This window comes from Chaetodon auriga, chromosome 8 (genome assembly GCF_051107435.1).
Source record: "Chaetodon auriga isolate fChaAug3 chromosome 8, fChaAug3.hap1, whole genome shotgun sequence".
Classification (NCBI taxonomy): Eukaryota; Metazoa; Chordata; class Actinopteri; order Chaetodontiformes; family Chaetodontidae; genus Chaetodon; species Chaetodon auriga.
In genome coordinates, this window is record NC_135081.1 from 14451927 (window position 1) to 14468864 (window position 16938).

Sequence of the window (16938 nt, forward strand, 5' to 3'; positions counted from 1 at the left end):
ATGTTTTAAAAACTATTGCTGTTCTCTGAACCATCGGAGAAAGTGCTCAAAGTGTCTGAAGCTGTAGCCCAGAAGCCAAAGCCCAACATCATGTCTGACCCCCCGGCGTGTTTTTCACTTTGTTACCTTTGCATCACTCAGCTGGCTCTCCAGGCTGCTGACCTCTTTCGTGAGCCGAAGGGATTTAGTGTCAGAGGAGGACAAATTGGTGGAGATAGCCTCAATCTCACACTGAAAAAGACCGAGAGGGGATAAAAGTAAATTTATCATTCATTCATTCACTCATCACTATAAGATCTCTTTGAACTGGAAGACCTACTTGAACTGGCAACTAACCTACATATGAATTCAAGGTTTAATATCGGTGCGTTTGTATCCATTTGTACCTGCAGCTTGTGCACTCGCTCCTCCTTCTCCTCCCTCTCTCTGTCGGCCTGAGCCAGTCGGGCGTTGAGCTCCTGCAGCTGACTCTCAGCCCTCTTGCGACCTCTCTCGCTCTCCACGCGGCCCGCTTGGAGGCTCTTGAGCTCGGAGGTCAAATTTTGCCTCTCTTCCTCCAGCACTGCCTTGGCCTTCTCCAGGGACTGACGTGCCTGAAAGTGAACATGGATGACGACATGTGATGAGCGACGGTGCATCTTTACACATGCGTGTCTTTTTGAGTGCGTGTGTGTTCCTCTTACTCTCTTGCTATTGTCCAGCTGTTCCTGGAGGCTGTCTATGGCAGCGCTGTGTTTGACTCTGAGTTCTGAAAGCTGGGCTTCGTGGCGGCGAGTCTCCTCTTCAACACAACGCTGGAGCTCATTTAACTCTGCCTCCCGACGAGACCTGTGCAGACAGAGGAGGAAGGAGGTCAAAGAGGCATTGGAAGAAGAAGAAGACATCCTTTATTAGTCACAATCAACACAACATGCAGAGTTAGGGGGGAAACTGCACACGTCATGCATATGTGAAATTCTTTCTCCGCTTTTAACCCATCCTTGGACAGTCTTTCCTCTGCGGCAGACCAGGAGCGGTGGGCTGCCAGCTGACCGGCGCCCGGGGACCAGTTCCTTTGTCGTCACCATTGGTCAGGTGGTGATCTTCTTGCATGTTTTTAGTGGGGGTATTTTTTTATGGAGGATACCCCAGGTGAACACGGGGAGAACATGCAATCTCCACACAGAGAGGCCCTTTTTCCTCGAGCAGCAGGCACTGAAGGCATGGTGGAGGACACGCCACCAGCGCCCACAGCGGGAATCGAACCGGGACCTTCTAGCTGTGAGGTGAATAATTATATGATATGATATTTAATATCATTTACCTTAGCTCCTGCTGGGCAGCTGTGGTGTCCAGAGTGTCCTCCAGTTCAGTTCTCAAAGCCTCCAGCTCCTCACCCAGGTCTCGCCTCTGCTTCTCCGCCCTTTCCCTCATCCCTCGTTCATTCTCCACTTCTTCCTTCAGCTCAGACACCTGGGACATGGCCTCCCTCAGCGCCCTCTGAGCTTCTGTGCGACGCGCTCCTTCTTCCTCCAGCCTGATGGAAACAGAAAGACAGGTGAATTCAGGGACGGGTGTAAATCTATGACAAGCCTTTCCTTGTGTCATCGTGTTTGTTGTTATGTTGTCCTGTGTCTCACCGGCCCTGCAGGGTGGTGATTTCCTTCTCTCTCTGAGCCAGACTGCCCCTCAGCTCGGCGGTCATCACGCCCAGGTCTGACAGCTGCTCCTGGGCCTCCACCGTGTCGTTCTCCAGCCTCCTCCTCCACTTCTCCTGCTCCAAACGGCCCTGTTCTTCTCGTTTCAGGCGCTCTGCACACAACCACCAAAGTTGCTTCAACTTCACATTGTGCCATGAATAAAATGTCTTTCAAACAATGATAACAACAAAATAGCTCATAGAAAATGCTATTACACTTGTAGGTTGCCTGTTGAATGACATTAGGACAGTTACCCTCTAGGTCAGCGATGACAGCTTCCTGTTTGTTCTTGAGTTTGTTCAGACTTTTGGTTTTCTCCTCCTCCTCAGTGAGCTGATCAGTCACCTCACTCAGACGCTCCTCAAACTGTTTCTTCTCCTGCTCATACAAAAAAGACACAGAAATAAATACTGTGTACATGTTGTTTGGGTTGTTGTTATAACAGTAAAGGAATGCTTTATCTGACATTCACACACAAGATGATTCAGTACTAATGGGATGCCCACCTTGCTGAGTCGGTCTCTCTGCTCCACTGCATTCAACAGGTCGGTTTCCAGACTCTTCACTTTGGTCTCCAAGGTGACCTTCTCCAGCAGGAGGCGCTGTCGGGCGCTTTCCTCCTCCTCTAGCTGCTCCTCCAAATCCTGACAAGGAGAGAAGATTTAAGTATCATGCAGGGAAGGGACAGACAGCCAGAATTAAGCTTCAGTTTTCAAGTAACGTTACAGATTTTCTTCTGTTTTTATGGAAAAGCAAAGGCAGAAGAAACTGATGAGTCAGTGAGTATTTGTTTCTGTTTACATATTTCTGGAGAGTTCACTTGTATCATATACCTGTATGTTCTGCTGCATCCTCTTCTTCTCATTGGTCAGCTGCACACCTCTCTCCTCCTCTTCCTCCAGTCGACTCTCCAGCTCACCAAGCACTTCCTCCAGCTCCTGTTTGCGGCTGGCTAACCTGGCCCTCATCTCCTCTGCCTCCGCAAAGAGCTCTGCCTCCGCCTGCAGCTGGTCTGCCAGCACTGCCTTCTCCTCCAAAAGCTAGAACGTGACAAAGATGGGAGGAGGAGGAGTGATGAGTGACGCAGTGATTCAAAGCAGAGGGGTGGACGGGCGGTGGGACACGATGGAGGTTTGTTTACCTGAGCATGTTTCCTGTCCAGGTCTGTGTAGTCCTTCTCCACTCGGGTGAGATTGTCCTTGGCCTTCTGGAGCTGCGCTTCCCGGATCTGGATCTCCTCATCTTGTCGGGTCACCTGCAGCAGGGGCTTCACCTGGTTGGCACATAAAAAGAGTCAGAGGTCAACATGAAGAACATCCCCATTCCTGCATCCCCATTGATTTCATTTCCTGCATTTTTGTCTTTTCCTTGTTAAGGACCTAAAGTCATATTGTCCCTATTGCCAGGGTCTAATACCCAGTCCAGTTGTCTTTGCTTTAGCTAATACATTGGTTTATTGTGAGCTGGGATGTTAGATGCTACCCTTCCTGCACCATCTAGTAATTAATATCTCTCTTTTAAACAATTCAATTGCATATTTCTATGCTGTAATGTAGTTGTGTGCACAGTACCTTGGTGAACAGCCGCCACCACTGCCAGTTCCTGAGTTTGAGGTAAGCAGCACAGTTCCTCTGCATCACCCTCAGAGCGCTCAGCTGCTGCTGCTTCTTCATATAGGCTCTGAGATGATAAATCAGGTGTTAGGTCTTCTTTACCCATAATAAATGACAACTCAAAACTTTGAGTGTTAAGTAAATCTGAAACTTTTGTTTCTGCTACAATCCTGATTCAAAAAAGTTGGGATGATGATTGAAACATAAATAAAACAGAATGTGATAACTTGATCAATGTTTTTGATATATACTCAACTGAAAACAGTACAAAGACAATAAAAAAAAATCATGTTTTATCTCATCATTTTTGTAAATCTTTGCTTATTCTTTACAAACATGAATCAGATGATGATTATCCGTTAATATTCCATTTTTAAACTACTAATTGAATTAGTTAGCCTCCTCTGTAAAGCTGTCATTTTATTATTCATGTTGTTTGCAGGCCTCTATAAGATGAGCCAGATACCTGTCAATACTGTTACAGTTTCTGAGTCACTGATAGTGGCTGACAAATGATTAAATATTGATGTACCTTTAAGAGCGAAATACAAAACTGCCTCCTCCTCCAGAGGAAGCCCACCAGTGTTACATGTTTGTCTCCGGTCAGTTTAGTTTCAGATCGATTGTTGATTCAAACTAAATCAGGTCAATTCATGTATAATAAACATTTAAAAACAACTATTCAGATGTAGCCTAGTGTAGCTTACACATGAAATAAGCTCTCTCTCTGCTTACTCTTAGGTCATGCTCTTACTTGCGTGCCAGGAAGCCTCTGGCGGCGCTCTGGAAGCGTATGATGGTGTCAGTGATCTTCAGGTCTCTTTCTTCTTCCAGATGAGCCAGGACTCCAGCTCTGAAGAAGACTTTACTCTGACCCACTCTGAACAGGTTGTGATCTAGTTCCAAAGCTCGGATCTGAATCAGGGAACAGTGTCCAGTTATAACAGCAGTTGGAGATTTGCAGATTTCCACCTTTTGGATTGTTACATAGTGTCTCGTAGTGTTATAGATACTGAAAATGACTCACCATTAGTTCTGATGCCTGTTTGCCATCCATGAAGGTGCGAGGGATAGCATTAGGAGTCAGGATCTCATATCTGGAAGACAAATATGATTTTGTAAGTGTGGATGTGTGAAAAGGGTCATCAGCAGGTGCCAGGGAAAGTGCTCCATGAAGTATTTAGTGTGGGTGTGTGAGAGGGGGAAAGTGAGAAGGACAGATGGTTATGAGAGGTGGTTCACTGGAGTCTGTTCTGTCTTCTGTGATACTAACACACACACACACACAACACACACACACCTCTGTCTGAACTCCTGGAATGGGATGCGGTTCGGGAAGCCTTGTCTGCAGATACGGATCCCCTCCAAAACTCCATTACACCTCAGCTGGTCCAAAACCAGGTGGGGGGAGAGCTTACCAGCCTGAGAGAGACAGGAAGTGGGGGGAATATTTCAATCTGTTTTGATTTAAAGGTGTCAACATGTCCATATCCCTTTACCCCTCATCTAGCCCCACCCCCACCCCCTCCCCTCCCTGTCTCACCCTCTTCTCATGGTTGGGGATGATGCAGCGGAGGAAGTTGGGGTTGGTGTTCCTCAGCGTGGCCATGAGCTTGGTGAGAGACTCCTTGTAAAGCTGACCGACAGTCCTGAACATTCCCTTCTTCGTCTTCAGTCCCGCCGCGCCAAAAGCAACCGGCCCGCTGCTCTCTCCTGACGACACCTGGTCCAGACCCACGATCCTGTCCACTGAACGAAAACACAGAGAGTCTCACTTTAAGCAGCATGCATCAATTTAGTGGAGAGGAGAGCGTGCTCGCCAGACTCGATTTGGCATGGTTAATGTACGTCGGAGTGAATGCCACACTAATAACACGGCATCATGATTTCACGCCTGCTGTCACATCTGCTATCACGTTTCTGAACAGATGATAGCTGATGGTGAACAATGGATTTGGAGCTCATTACAGATGCAATCATATGGTTATTTGCTCACCCATATCAGTCAGTAAGATATACAGTGTCAGTACAATGCAGGTGAGTAACAGGTGGTCTTGCTGAATGTTGAACATGGCATGACTATGTGTTTGTCTATCATGAAAAAAAATAACACCAGGATGATTTATTCTGTCCCTGAAGTGATACACTAGCAGAGAAATGTAAAGAAATTTCCAATTCCACAATCAGTCAAATATCTACATCAATAATACAATCAGACCAATACTGAGGTTGCTATTTAAAGCTTTTTAAATATACTGTAGGCCAATATGTTGCATCTCTGGAGCTCATTCAGGATCACATTTTCCCCTGCACATGGTTGGTTTTCATGAAACTGCTTCACTCTAATGTGATCCTGAATGTGGTTTTTGTGACGAATTGAAAGCATGCCACTATCTTGACACTGCTGAAGTTCTACAAAACCAAGGTGAATTACGTCTTTATAGATGGGAAAAAAAATGTCACACAAGCACAGCACTGTCACTAAAAGCAAAAAATTTGATGAAAGAGAAAAGAGAGAATGACTAAGCTAATAGCAGAGCGACAATATGACAAAAAAATGAATAATATGTAACAGCATAAGAAACTACAGCACAAAATCAGCTAAAAAAGAAAAAAAAAATGATACAAAAAGACACACACACACACACGCAATCAGAAGCTGGGCAGACAGAAAACAATGGAGTGATGTAAGCAGAGGTGGGAGTGAGGAATGTGAGTGTAACACACAGAGGAGGAGAGCAACCTACTGTCGGAGCCATTAGCCTGTAGTGTGGCATAGGAGTCAAAGAAGTACACACGAGGAAGAGTTTGAATATCTGATGCAGGATGAAGGAAGGTTCAGGGAGAGAGATAAGACGGAAGGAAAGAAGAGAGCCCCAAGTTGGTGGAGAGAGAGGAGAAAAGAACAGAAGGAAAAAGGGACAAGAGCAAGCAAGTACAGGAGAGAACGAGAAGGAAGGAGAACGGAGAGATGAGCAAAAAGTGAGAGACAGCAGGAAGATAGAATATATGCATGACAGAGAAGGAGAAGAGAGAGAAACACAGCAAAGTTAGTACAGTTCGCAACACAAGCCTTCCTTATTTGTATTTGGTAAACTTAAAGAAAATACAGAGCAATGAAAACTATTCTAATTTTTCAGTTTAAAGTACTTCACCCTCATTTTTTACACACATTTTTACACACTGCACACATATGAAGTCCGTGTATTAAGGGTTTGTTGTGCATGGTGGTCAATGACAGAGAGTGAATCAGTCTCACCTTCCTTCCAAAGCTCTGAGACAAAATGATCAGATGACTGGTGGAGAAGAGACGCCACGTTGTCGTTCAGAGGATCCATGTTCTTCACCAGCCAATCATTTGCCTTATAGTCCACCTGAGAGACATGACGAAGGGCAGGGAACATTTTTGTCTTGGTTCCTTTGCACGGGAAACATGGCAGACATGGAACGTTCAAAAATGATGGGATACCTTGCCAGCATAGTGAATGATGGAGAAGTCGGCTTCCCCGCGAGGCTGCTTGGATCGGAAGAATTTTGGATGGCTGCCTTGCTCAGCAGACAGCTTCTCCACAAATGAGCGGTCTGTTGCTCGGGGGAACCAGCACTCTTCATCTAGCAGGGCCAGAACACCAGGCGGGTGGGTCTGACAGAGACAGGGAAAAAACAACAACATTGGTATCAAAGCCCAGTCTGTGGTGGCATGCTTTTATTCATGTTCCTTCTCCCTTTCATTCCGTCATCTGTGAATGTGGTTGATTGAACTGAACAGGTTCTATGGGCCAAAAGTTGAAGTCTGAACATGATCACGGTATTTTCCCACAGTCACCAAACAGTAAATATGGACTCAACTATAGTCTCATCACTGAACAGGTAATGATGAGTCTTTTGTGTGAACGTACTGGTTTCTCGATGAGGTCAATACAGGGCTGCAAGTCCAGACCGAAGTCAATGAAGTTCCACTCGATGCCCTCCCGCTGGTACTCCTCCTGCTCCAAGATGAACATGGTGTGGTTGAAGAGCTGCTGTAGCTTCTCGTTGGTGTAGTTGATGCACAGCTGCTCAAAGGAGTTCAGCTGCAGAGGAGGGATTCAGGAGAGCAAACAAAGACTAATTAAGTCATTGATTCATGTAATGTAACCTGCAGAGGAACATGCACATGTTCGTTTGCACGTCGTTTAATAAACCTGTGCTCAAAAAAGCAGAAATGAAGGGAAACGTTCACGCATGAGTGAAAAATGACACATTTATCACTTCATCTGAAACATTTCAGAGCAAATTCTGAGGTAAGGTGAAAGTCCACAATCATCCCTTACTTTAAATGTGAACATGTGACGGGCAAACAAATCATCATTGCATGAACAAACCTGGAAGATCTCAAATCCAGCGATATCAAGGATGCCTATGAAGGAGGCTCCCTGTCTCTGTCTGCGGTCCAGAGCTCTGTTGATCCTGTGGACCAGCCACCTGAACAGACGCTCATATGTGGCCTTCGCTAAGGCCTCCACAGCAAAGTCAGCCTAGAGGAAGAAAGACACACCGTCAGATACACAAAGCAGGGACACTTGTTTATCTTTAAGTGTAGAAATGTCTATGTGCCTAAAATCATACCTGTTCTTTCGTTTGGGCCTTCTGCACATACTCTCGACCCACTTTGATCCTGGGAGTGAGGATGGCCCGAGTGAACTCCAGCACGTTGATGCCCAGCAGATGGCACAGTTTCTGAGCAGCTGTGTTGTCAGGCATTGAGGCCTGGTCCTGGTTCTTCTCCTTCATGAAGGAAATGTTCCCAAACTGGAGCACAGCAGAGATCACCTTCAGCATGGCTGAGCGGAGGCAAGACAGGGAGAGGGAAGGTGGTTTATACCGAGGATCAAATATGCAACAGGGAAACTTCTTTCTCTCATCTCTATCATCCCCTCTCTTACATATCAACTCCTCTGGGGTAAAGCCCATTATAGCCATGGAGTCCATAGTCTGGGTGAAGTTCTCTGAATCGCTCTGACCAGGAACGGGGATGGAGCCTCCACTGAGAAGGCGGTACTCATCAGCAGTTCCTAAGAGCAGGTCGGCTAATGATGGGAGTAGTGGAGGTAGAAAATGCATGAATTACAGGAGGACGTAGATAAATTTTAGCAGTGCATTTCACCCAAATAACACAGTATGTTATGCAGTATTGCAGTATTTTATTAGAAACTTTGGTCAACCTTTGGCTTACCTCTCGTCTCCTCTGAAGTTCCACATAACATCTGGTAAAAGATGTGGAACGTCCGCTCATCTTTTGCCTGACGGGTGGCCCGGGACTTTTCAAGGAGGTCTGGATTCATGTGGTCACGGACATGTACAGCTGAAACTAGTTATATTAGACTTTAGTTCGGGTCTAAATGAGGCATCTTACTTAGAGAGCAAGAGTGTATCGATCTTTCAAAAACGATGTAAAAGGATACAGGTCTCGATGTTGGCACCAACGATGTACCCCGCCACGTCAAAATTAATCCGTATGAATTTACCCTGAAGGAGGAGACGAAAAAGCGGCATTACATTTCAGTTCATTTCTAAATGGTCAAAGTGATAAAATTTTCAGGAGATGATAAACATCATCAGTTTGTATAAAGTATCTAGTCTGCTCTTACAAATCTAGAGGAGTTGTCATTCTTGACGGTCTTTGCGTTGCCGAAGGCCTCCAGTATGGGGTTGGCCTGCAGCAGCTGCCTCTCCAGCTCACCCTGAGACACACAGGACACTTCAGATCAGCATCACAGAGAATACAAAAATAACAACGTCAACAAAAGATTTCCATAAGGCCTGTCTACTAAAATGCACCATTTAATCCTGCTATCTATGCAGTAACTACTGATCTGTTATGTAAAACAAAACGAAAAAAGTGCATGACTCATCCTTGAAGAGCAGTGACACAAAATGGTGCATTTTAGGGCCCAGAATAGCATCCACAACACACACCATTCCCAGACCCAGGAACAAATGATTCTCAACATCATTAAGAGTAATGGGCCCTCATCAGCTGAGCAACCAATAATATGGACATCAACCACTATCCACATTTCATTTGCTAAAATTTAATCTCCTATGTTATTAAAAGGCGATCTCTAGAAACCAACTAACAGGAGTCAGTTGAGAACCACTGTTGTAGAAGAACAAGGGCAGAGGGATGCTGCAGCTTGAGATGCTAACATCACACACACATTACATATTGGCTGATTCCAGCTGGCTGCAATGCATTACTGCAGTTGTCGCATTGCCAGTGCAGCAGCTGTTGATGCAGCATGAGCAGCAGCCAGTGATGGGCAGTTACAGGAGCTACAGGAGGTAGTTATACTGTAAGAACTGTCAAGGAATACCAGCTAGCTAACACCCAAGGCAGATACACAAACACGCACACACACACACACACACACACGCACGCACGCACGCACACACACACACACACACACACACACACACACACACACACAAAGCAAGATGTTAATATTTTCATAGTGACAAAACACCCAGCACACAATGTGTACAATGCACACAATAACAACAACACATATTTAAGTGTGTACACTCGCTATACACACACACACACACACACACACACACACACACACACACACACACACACACACGTATGGACGGCTGCAATTACCCAGCCACATCCACTCCCACAGGCCAATCCGCACTCGTTCGACATACACACATACTGTACGGCTCATGTGATTACAACCACCTCTACAGCAGAAATGCCTCACAGTTCTACAGGAAAGTAGAAACCTGTGGCTTTTGCAAGTCACTAGGAATGGGAAGCAAACCCAGAATAAAAGAACAGAATAAAAAGTGCCAAAACAAAGACCCAGAAAGCCAGGATGTATTCTGATCAAAGAAAGAAAAGCACTAATGCACAGAAGACATGATTCTCATTATATATCAGCAGAATCATTTCAGCTCTGGTAAATAGTCTCCATGGAAAGCTTCTACAAAACGTGACCCCCAATGAACAAAACCCCAAGTTGTCTGAATACTTTCATACTCACATAGTGCATACTCTGACGAATTGTGGTGGGGGGGGGGGGCAAATGAAGTTTTAGGGGGGAGGAGAAATGGGTGGATGGGTGAATACATGGATGGGATAAACAAACAAACAAAAAAAGACAAATAAGACAACAATAACAACAAACAAAGGAATACAAACAAACAAAATCAAATATACTGTACAAGGCTTGACTGTTATGAGGAGCCACATCAGTACTGACAGGTAAAGGTTTAAGGTTACTCTGCTGGTTAGTCAGTGTCAGTATGTGTTTATCAAGCAGGAAATAGAGGACGGGACAAAGGCACAGGACAGGACAGCAGGACAGAGGTAACTCACCCTGTTCACCAAAGTACTGCCTCTTGTTAAGGACCTAGAGCCATCCATCTGAGCATGCAGGAACCAGAGGGACAATGCAGAAAGAAGACAATGAGGGGAAACAAGTGCAGGAAGGAGGGAAGGTAAGAAAAAAAGCTGAGAAAATGTAGAAAAAGGACTGATTAATAGAAAAAAAGCCCACTGCCCAAGGTGAGGAAATGAATTATCATCGAAAATCCCATTTGTAATCTTAGAAGTCAGTCAGTATGAATGAATAAACAAATGAGGAGGAAAGCGATGTGATTCAAGATTCAGTACATTGTGATTAGGCTACAGAAGAAATACACTGGATTATTATGAACATCTGAATCACTTCTGAAAACACCGCAACAAAGGTGCTCAGTTAAAGGAATAGGTGAACATTTTGGGCAACTTGCTGATTCCGTTTCTTTCTGAGCATTAGAAGACTGACACCACCACAGAGGCAGACTTGTTTCCTCCTGCTTCCAGTCTTTATGCTAAGCTAGGCTAATCGTCACCTCATGAGAACACAGTTCTGCTTAGTCTGTACCTAACTTCCCACAACCTCATCCTTATATTTTATCTGTCTCTGTGTCACTCGCCTTTCATTCTTATCGTTCATAGAAGGCCCTTCTTCTCTCCGCATGCTTTTTTTCCAGCAGCTCTTCTTTAATTCTTACTTCTGTGGTGTCTCTGCAGTGACATACCTGTGCGGCTTCCTTGTTCCTACCCAGAGTGCCACTCTTATGAGAGGAGGCAACGTGAGCCAAATACTGGATGACTTTCTTAGTGTTCTCTGTTTTCCCGGCTCCAGACTCACCACTGGAACACACAAATACACAGACACACATATAAAAACGGGTGAGGAACACACATATGCACAATAAATACCATTCTCTTCACAAAACGGTCCATCTCAAACACATATGGTCTCAATTATGGATGGTATATTTAAGTATTTTAAAGAGAGAGAACACACAGGAACAAGTGGCCAAACACACACTCATCACACCAGTAAATACAGAGCTCATGCAGTGCATTCAAAGCCACAGGTCTAAACAGAAAGCAGGTGTGGAGGATACAGGCTGCATCAGTGTTGTTGCTCTTGGAGAAGAATGAAGAAGAATGGAGTAAAAATAGCAGCTGTGAAATATCTGAAAGAAGCAGACTTCTTGTCCCAAATACACTGATTCAAGATGAACCTAAAGTGGGATCCTTGACAATGACAGGAAGAGTCTGGCAGGAAGACATGATGACAGGGAGACGGCTGGCAGCCCCTCAGGCAAGCAGGTAGGTAGACAAATCATGTGTGTAAACAAACAGGAGGGTGACAGCTCTGACGTTTGGCTAGGATGAGATTTTTTTTTGTCATGATTCTTGAAATCTGTGTTTGAAAATAGCCCAAAATGAACAGTTCATGTGCACATGTGCATCAAAAAATCCATTTAACACATGAACTATAAATATCAGCAACAAAACGAACACATGCAAGACAATGAATCATGTAAATCAATGAAATGCCATTTGTTATGAAATCTTATTTTTCAGAATCTTCTGTTCACACAGCTGGAAAAAATCAGATCCGTGCCACATGTGAATAAACACATCTAATCTGACAATCTCAAAATTGCAGTTACACACATACGCGTGTGCACGGAGGCACCAACGCACACAACTGAGGACACATTAATGCCACAGTCACCAGGTACGTACTGTGCATGCACACACAGTCCAACAGAGGCAGACATTCTCAAAGCCAGACAGAAAATTACAAAGCATGCACACACAGACACACCGGCGTTCGACAATAGACTACTCACGTGCAGAGGATTGACTGATCTTCTCTGTCTGTGGAAGACAAACAATATGAGGACAAATTAGTAACGGAGACAGACTGACAGACAGACTGACAGATAGATACACTGATAGACACCAGGATCATAACTCTCTTTGAAAGTCGACACATAATGACAAGTGATTTTTTGAAATAACACACTTTAAGGTCCTGTATGGGAGTGAGGAGGACATCTGTGTCATTGGCTCATGTTACACCAAGCCTCCACCCCAAGTAACCAGGCATGAAGGGCTCTGGAAGCCTCCACAGGGACTTGACAATACATATTAGATGTGTACAGATGGACTCACACGAGCCCCCTGACTGTGTGCTGACTGCGCTGTGGAGAGGCAGGCCACTGGCTGAACTGGTCTGTCCAGGCTGCCAAACCACAGGACACTGGTAGTCAATGGGTGGACATTGTTCACATCATTACTTGTATTAGGCTTTTAAGATTCCCACATGTTCAGTCTAGAAGAATTCATACTGGTCCTACAGGTTCGATCACTGTGGTAACACACCTATAATCTACTCTGACGGGGGTGCTACACAGACAAACAGCCTCATCTGTCCTCTCCTGTTATCTCAGGGAGGCACCCTGAGGCGGAGACATTGCTCAATCGTAACTTAACTGCTTTTAAATGCTGGGAATTCTCGGTGTCTCATCTCATGAGCTCAACATGACGGGAAGGGCAAAACATGTCATGCATTGTCGCTACAATCACCACAACGAATATACAATATCCTTAAATCTACTCCTTAAAAGGAGCGCCACACCTGAAAATCGCTGTTGCACAAAATCCTGTCTTGCCTATTTGTTTTCACTTTTAAGTCTTTTGATAACAGCCACGAGTCAAGAATTTACCACACCTTCAAATAGCGTTAACAGTGTGCCTTAGCGAGCAAAGATCACAGACAGGACTCAGTACCATGTTCCAGGCCAGCTGAGCTGATAGCAGATGTACGGGTTAGCTATAGTGTCAGGGTGAGTCAGGGGCTACAGATAGTGTAGAGTACCTTGTAGCATACTGCGATAGGCAGCCTCTGATATGGCGTAGATGTGAGGGGGCATCTCGTGGCGTTTCTTGCCCCGATACATCTCCACGATGGACTCTGTGTAGATGGGCAGGTTCTTGTAAGGGTTCACCACCACGCAGAACAGCCCTGAATATGTCTGGAAAAACATACAGAACAGAGACATTTACATGGACCTTATCCTCAGAGCGCAGCCCGTGGAGCCTTTTGAAATGGTATCATTTTGTTTTCATTTTGATTCATAACCTTGTCTTTTCGGACATCATCACTCTTTGCACATGCTCAGTCACATGAGTTAAGTGGGTTGTTCTAGATTCAAGGAGACTGTCAATAACTGTGGGTGGCTCAACTTGTTCTGTATGACAACTGCAGGAGTGCAGGAGTGGTATACCCTGATTTAACTTTTTGAAAGTACAGCAGTAAACCAAAAGGGGTGTCAAGCACTCATTGTAACTCATGTCATTTACTTTATTCAGCGCAGGCAAACAGGACACCTTAGCTGAGCATTCAGGGATCGTCAATTAAACTGATGTACAATACAAAAAAGGATACAGTTAAAAATTGCTGCACAAATAATCAAAAACAATCACATAAAAACAGACTCATGATCACAATAAAAAACTGTATTGCACACAGAGCCCACATTTCTAAATTTTGTAGGGTTTATAAACGTATGAGCTCTTTCAGAAAAGAACATTTTGCATTGTCACTCCACACCAAGACATGACTGTTGTTATCATGGATTCCAACTGGAGCGTATGTCGAAGCTATTCCAACAATCTCACTCAGCTCCTCTCTTAATCTTTCCTCTCAGCCTCTTCCTCCATCATTCATCCTATTAACAGGCAGCTCAACTACCTTTAATTGCCTATACATCATTCTACTTTAATTGCACACACTGTATGTTTCCTGGGTATGTCAGTTATCATTGGCTTCCATCACTATGACTTCCATCCCTCTCTTTCCCATCTTACTCATATCTTCTCTGCAGGAGAAACTAGAGATGCCTCCCACTGCCACCACACACACAAACGACTTTGTAAACTGACTCCTCACCTCTCCTACCACCCCGTATCGGTTACACAGGAGATGCCAGAGGAGTTAACCGCTAACACATGCATCACAGAGTGAATGTGCACACACTCTTGTTCATGCATGCATGTGAACATGTGCTTTGGTGTGAGACTCTTCATTGAACGTGTTCCACCTTATTGTGCATTCATGGTTCTGTGCACTCACATAGATCAAGCCAGAGTAGTATCTCTCTCTCAGGTTGTGCAGCACCGAGGCTTCGTTGAGGCAGGTGAGGTCGGCCATGTCCTCCACTTTACTGAAGCGTGGGGGGTTCATCCGCTGCACCTCCTCCCTGGACAGAGTGACCCGCCGCTGGCTGTCTGTCAGCTCAACCTCCACCTCATCGCCACGCTCCTCCCGAATACTGGCCGACTGGGGGTAGAAGGAGAGAGAGGTTTATCAAAGACGGCATGGGAGATGAAGTTTCTGTTTAATGCAACAGCAGAGACTCTAAACTTGCCTGGTATAAATTAAATACCACAGTGAACGCCACATCTTCATTATTGTTGTCAGCATCAAGATTTTACGATCACGCGCCAAACAAGCAACGCTTTTCTGAGGAAATCAATCTGAGAATAATCAGTGAATAAAAATCAATCTCTTGAAGATGATTATGTGAATTTAATAACTTTTTGTATATAAAAGGATGCTGTTTCTGATAATCTAAGTCTTAAATCTTGGATAATACATCTTCTTTTGATGCACCAACAACAAAGAGTCAGTCATTAGTCACTCTAATGAAAGTAACTTTGACTAAAAATAGAACCAGAAAGAATAAAAGCTCACGGCTACCTGAAAGGTAGAACATCAATTAAAAAATGTACAGTTGGCTTTGCAAAATTGTCCAAATGAATGGAGCTGTCTTGTATATTTGTAGGCACTGGGCTATAACACACAAGTAATCTAGCTGGCCTGCATTTAAAATGACACAAAGATTGAAAATATATTTGTAAAAATGTTTGTGAGAATCTGTTCCAGTGAGCTTTAGAGCGGTCAGTGTGTTCAAATGAGGACAAGAATAGATGGTGACAGAACATGGAGCTCTCTTGTGATGCTGTTGGTCTTGTGCTTCTAGGACAGGAAGTAGTGAACTCTGGTTCTGACCAGGTCAGAGGACTCTGCTCTGCTTTATTCTCTCTGCTACTTGACATGCACAACACACAAAAGATGTGCGTGTCTGTGTTTGCCTGTGTGTGGGTGTCTATTAGTCACAGATTGAACTACATGCTCAGAATATGAAACTGGATGAAAGCGTGCGTGTCTCTCTGTGTGTTGTACTGTATGAATGTGTATATTCGGTATGTGTGTGTGTGTGTGTGTGTGTGTGTGTATTTGTCCAGCAGTGCCATTCTCAGATCATGAGTGTAAAATGAAGTCAGTGTCTCTACAACGGCCTCTTTAACATTAGGAGGCTGAAGGAGAGTATTGTTCTATTCATAGAGCTCTGTATGAAACCAGTCCAGCAGAGAGAGAGAGAGACTCAGAGATAAGACATTGAATTCATATATCACATCCTACAATATGCGCCAATGAAAACTTGTGATGTGCATTATGCAAGTACCGAGGAAAAGTGGAACAAATTAATATTATGACAAGAGCCTTATTGTGTCATTAGGCCGAAATGTGCGAGAAGGCATCACAAGGCACATTAAAGAATCTAACAGGGCTAAGGAAAGCAAGCAAAGCAGGGCACCGTCCTGGGGATAAAGACCTCAGACGACATGATACCACACACACACACACAAAAATGTACACACCTTTTGCTGCTTTGCCTCACCTGTTTGACACACCCTTAGTAGAGAGCACAAACTCGGGGCTAATTATTTACCTCAGGACTAATACTTAGATAAATGTCAAAGAGGAATGTGAAAACAAGTTGTAAAAATGAATTGCATTTCACCCTAAAATTCAACTCAGCTCTTCACATCCGGTGTAACTTGAATTTGATGTTGGTGCTTGTTGGAAACAAAAAAACAAAAAGCCACCTGTTTCTCTTATGAGCGGACGATACCCGCTTACCTCAAAGCCATGCTTCTCTGACGGCACCCACACCAGCCTCTTAGCCGCCCAGTCGGCCTGGCTGGCAGCGGTGAACACAGCATTGGATGTGGGAGAGCCCGGCGCCGCCCCCGATGACAGGAAGCGGGTGACATCATTGGCACCACCCCCCGCTGGCCTGGACATGGTTCTACTGGCACTGGGTGAGGACAGAATGGGAGACACAAAAAAGGGGGACAATGGAAAATGAGCCTGCGTTGAGCCATTTTTTCTTTGCAGGCCTCGTGTCTGGTAGAAGGTTAAAACTGGAGCGCTGTGCATGATGTAAAGGAATGACAG

The 16938-nt window shown here is 44.7% G+C and overlaps 1 protein-coding gene across 5 annotated transcripts in view; it reads right to left on the reverse strand.

Moving 5' to 3' along the window:
• myh14 (myosin, heavy chain 14, non-muscle) overlaps nucleotides 1-16938 on the reverse strand; it is a 29990-nt gene that overhangs the window by 9441 nt on the left and 3611 nt on the right. For 2 of the 5 annotated variants that reach the window (XM_076736599.1, XM_076736598.1), the window contains exons 2-32: nucleotides 16621-16798; nucleotides 14767-14973; nucleotides 13510-13666; nucleotides 12479-12506; nucleotides 11366-11480; nucleotides 10659-10706; nucleotides 10324-10335; nucleotides 8923-9015; nucleotides 8737-8800; nucleotides 8508-8606; nucleotides 8218-8361; nucleotides 7901-8115; nucleotides 7657-7809; nucleotides 7192-7365; nucleotides 6762-6935; nucleotides 6552-6666; nucleotides 6040-6108; nucleotides 4836-5041; nucleotides 4593-4714; nucleotides 4320-4389; nucleotides 4047-4207; nucleotides 3251-3359; nucleotides 2821-2952; nucleotides 2513-2719; nucleotides 2186-2323; nucleotides 1934-2057; nucleotides 1620-1791; nucleotides 1304-1516; nucleotides 684-828; nucleotides 387-593; nucleotides 127-231 (exon numbers count right to left, since the gene is read on the reverse strand). In XM_076736599.1, coding sequence (XP_076592714.1) covers nucleotides 127-231; nucleotides 387-593; nucleotides 684-828; nucleotides 1304-1516; nucleotides 1620-1791; nucleotides 1934-2057; nucleotides 2186-2323; nucleotides 2513-2719; nucleotides 2821-2952; nucleotides 3251-3359; nucleotides 4047-4207; nucleotides 4320-4389; nucleotides 4593-4714; nucleotides 4836-5041; nucleotides 6040-6108; nucleotides 6552-6666; nucleotides 6762-6935; nucleotides 7192-7365; nucleotides 7657-7809; nucleotides 7901-8115; nucleotides 8218-8361; nucleotides 8508-8606; nucleotides 8737-8800; nucleotides 8923-9015; nucleotides 10324-10335; nucleotides 10659-10706; nucleotides 11366-11480; nucleotides 12479-12506; nucleotides 13510-13666; nucleotides 14767-14973; nucleotides 16621-16785 — 4143 coding nt within the window. In that variant the 5' untranslated portion in view covers nucleotides 16786-16798. The remainder of the gene's footprint in view (nucleotides 1-126; nucleotides 232-386; nucleotides 594-683; nucleotides 829-1303; nucleotides 1517-1619; nucleotides 1792-1933; nucleotides 2058-2185; nucleotides 2324-2512; nucleotides 2720-2820; nucleotides 2953-3250; nucleotides 3360-4046; nucleotides 4208-4319; nucleotides 4390-4592; nucleotides 4715-4835; nucleotides 5042-6039; nucleotides 6109-6551; nucleotides 6667-6761; nucleotides 6936-7191; nucleotides 7366-7656; nucleotides 7810-7900; nucleotides 8116-8217; nucleotides 8362-8507; nucleotides 8607-8736; nucleotides 8801-8922; nucleotides 9016-10323; nucleotides 10336-10658; nucleotides 10707-11365; nucleotides 11481-12478; nucleotides 12507-13509; nucleotides 13667-14766; nucleotides 14974-16620; nucleotides 16799-16938) is intronic. The other 3 variants (XM_076736600.1, XM_076736601.1, XM_076736602.1) reach the window with 3 other exon arrangements.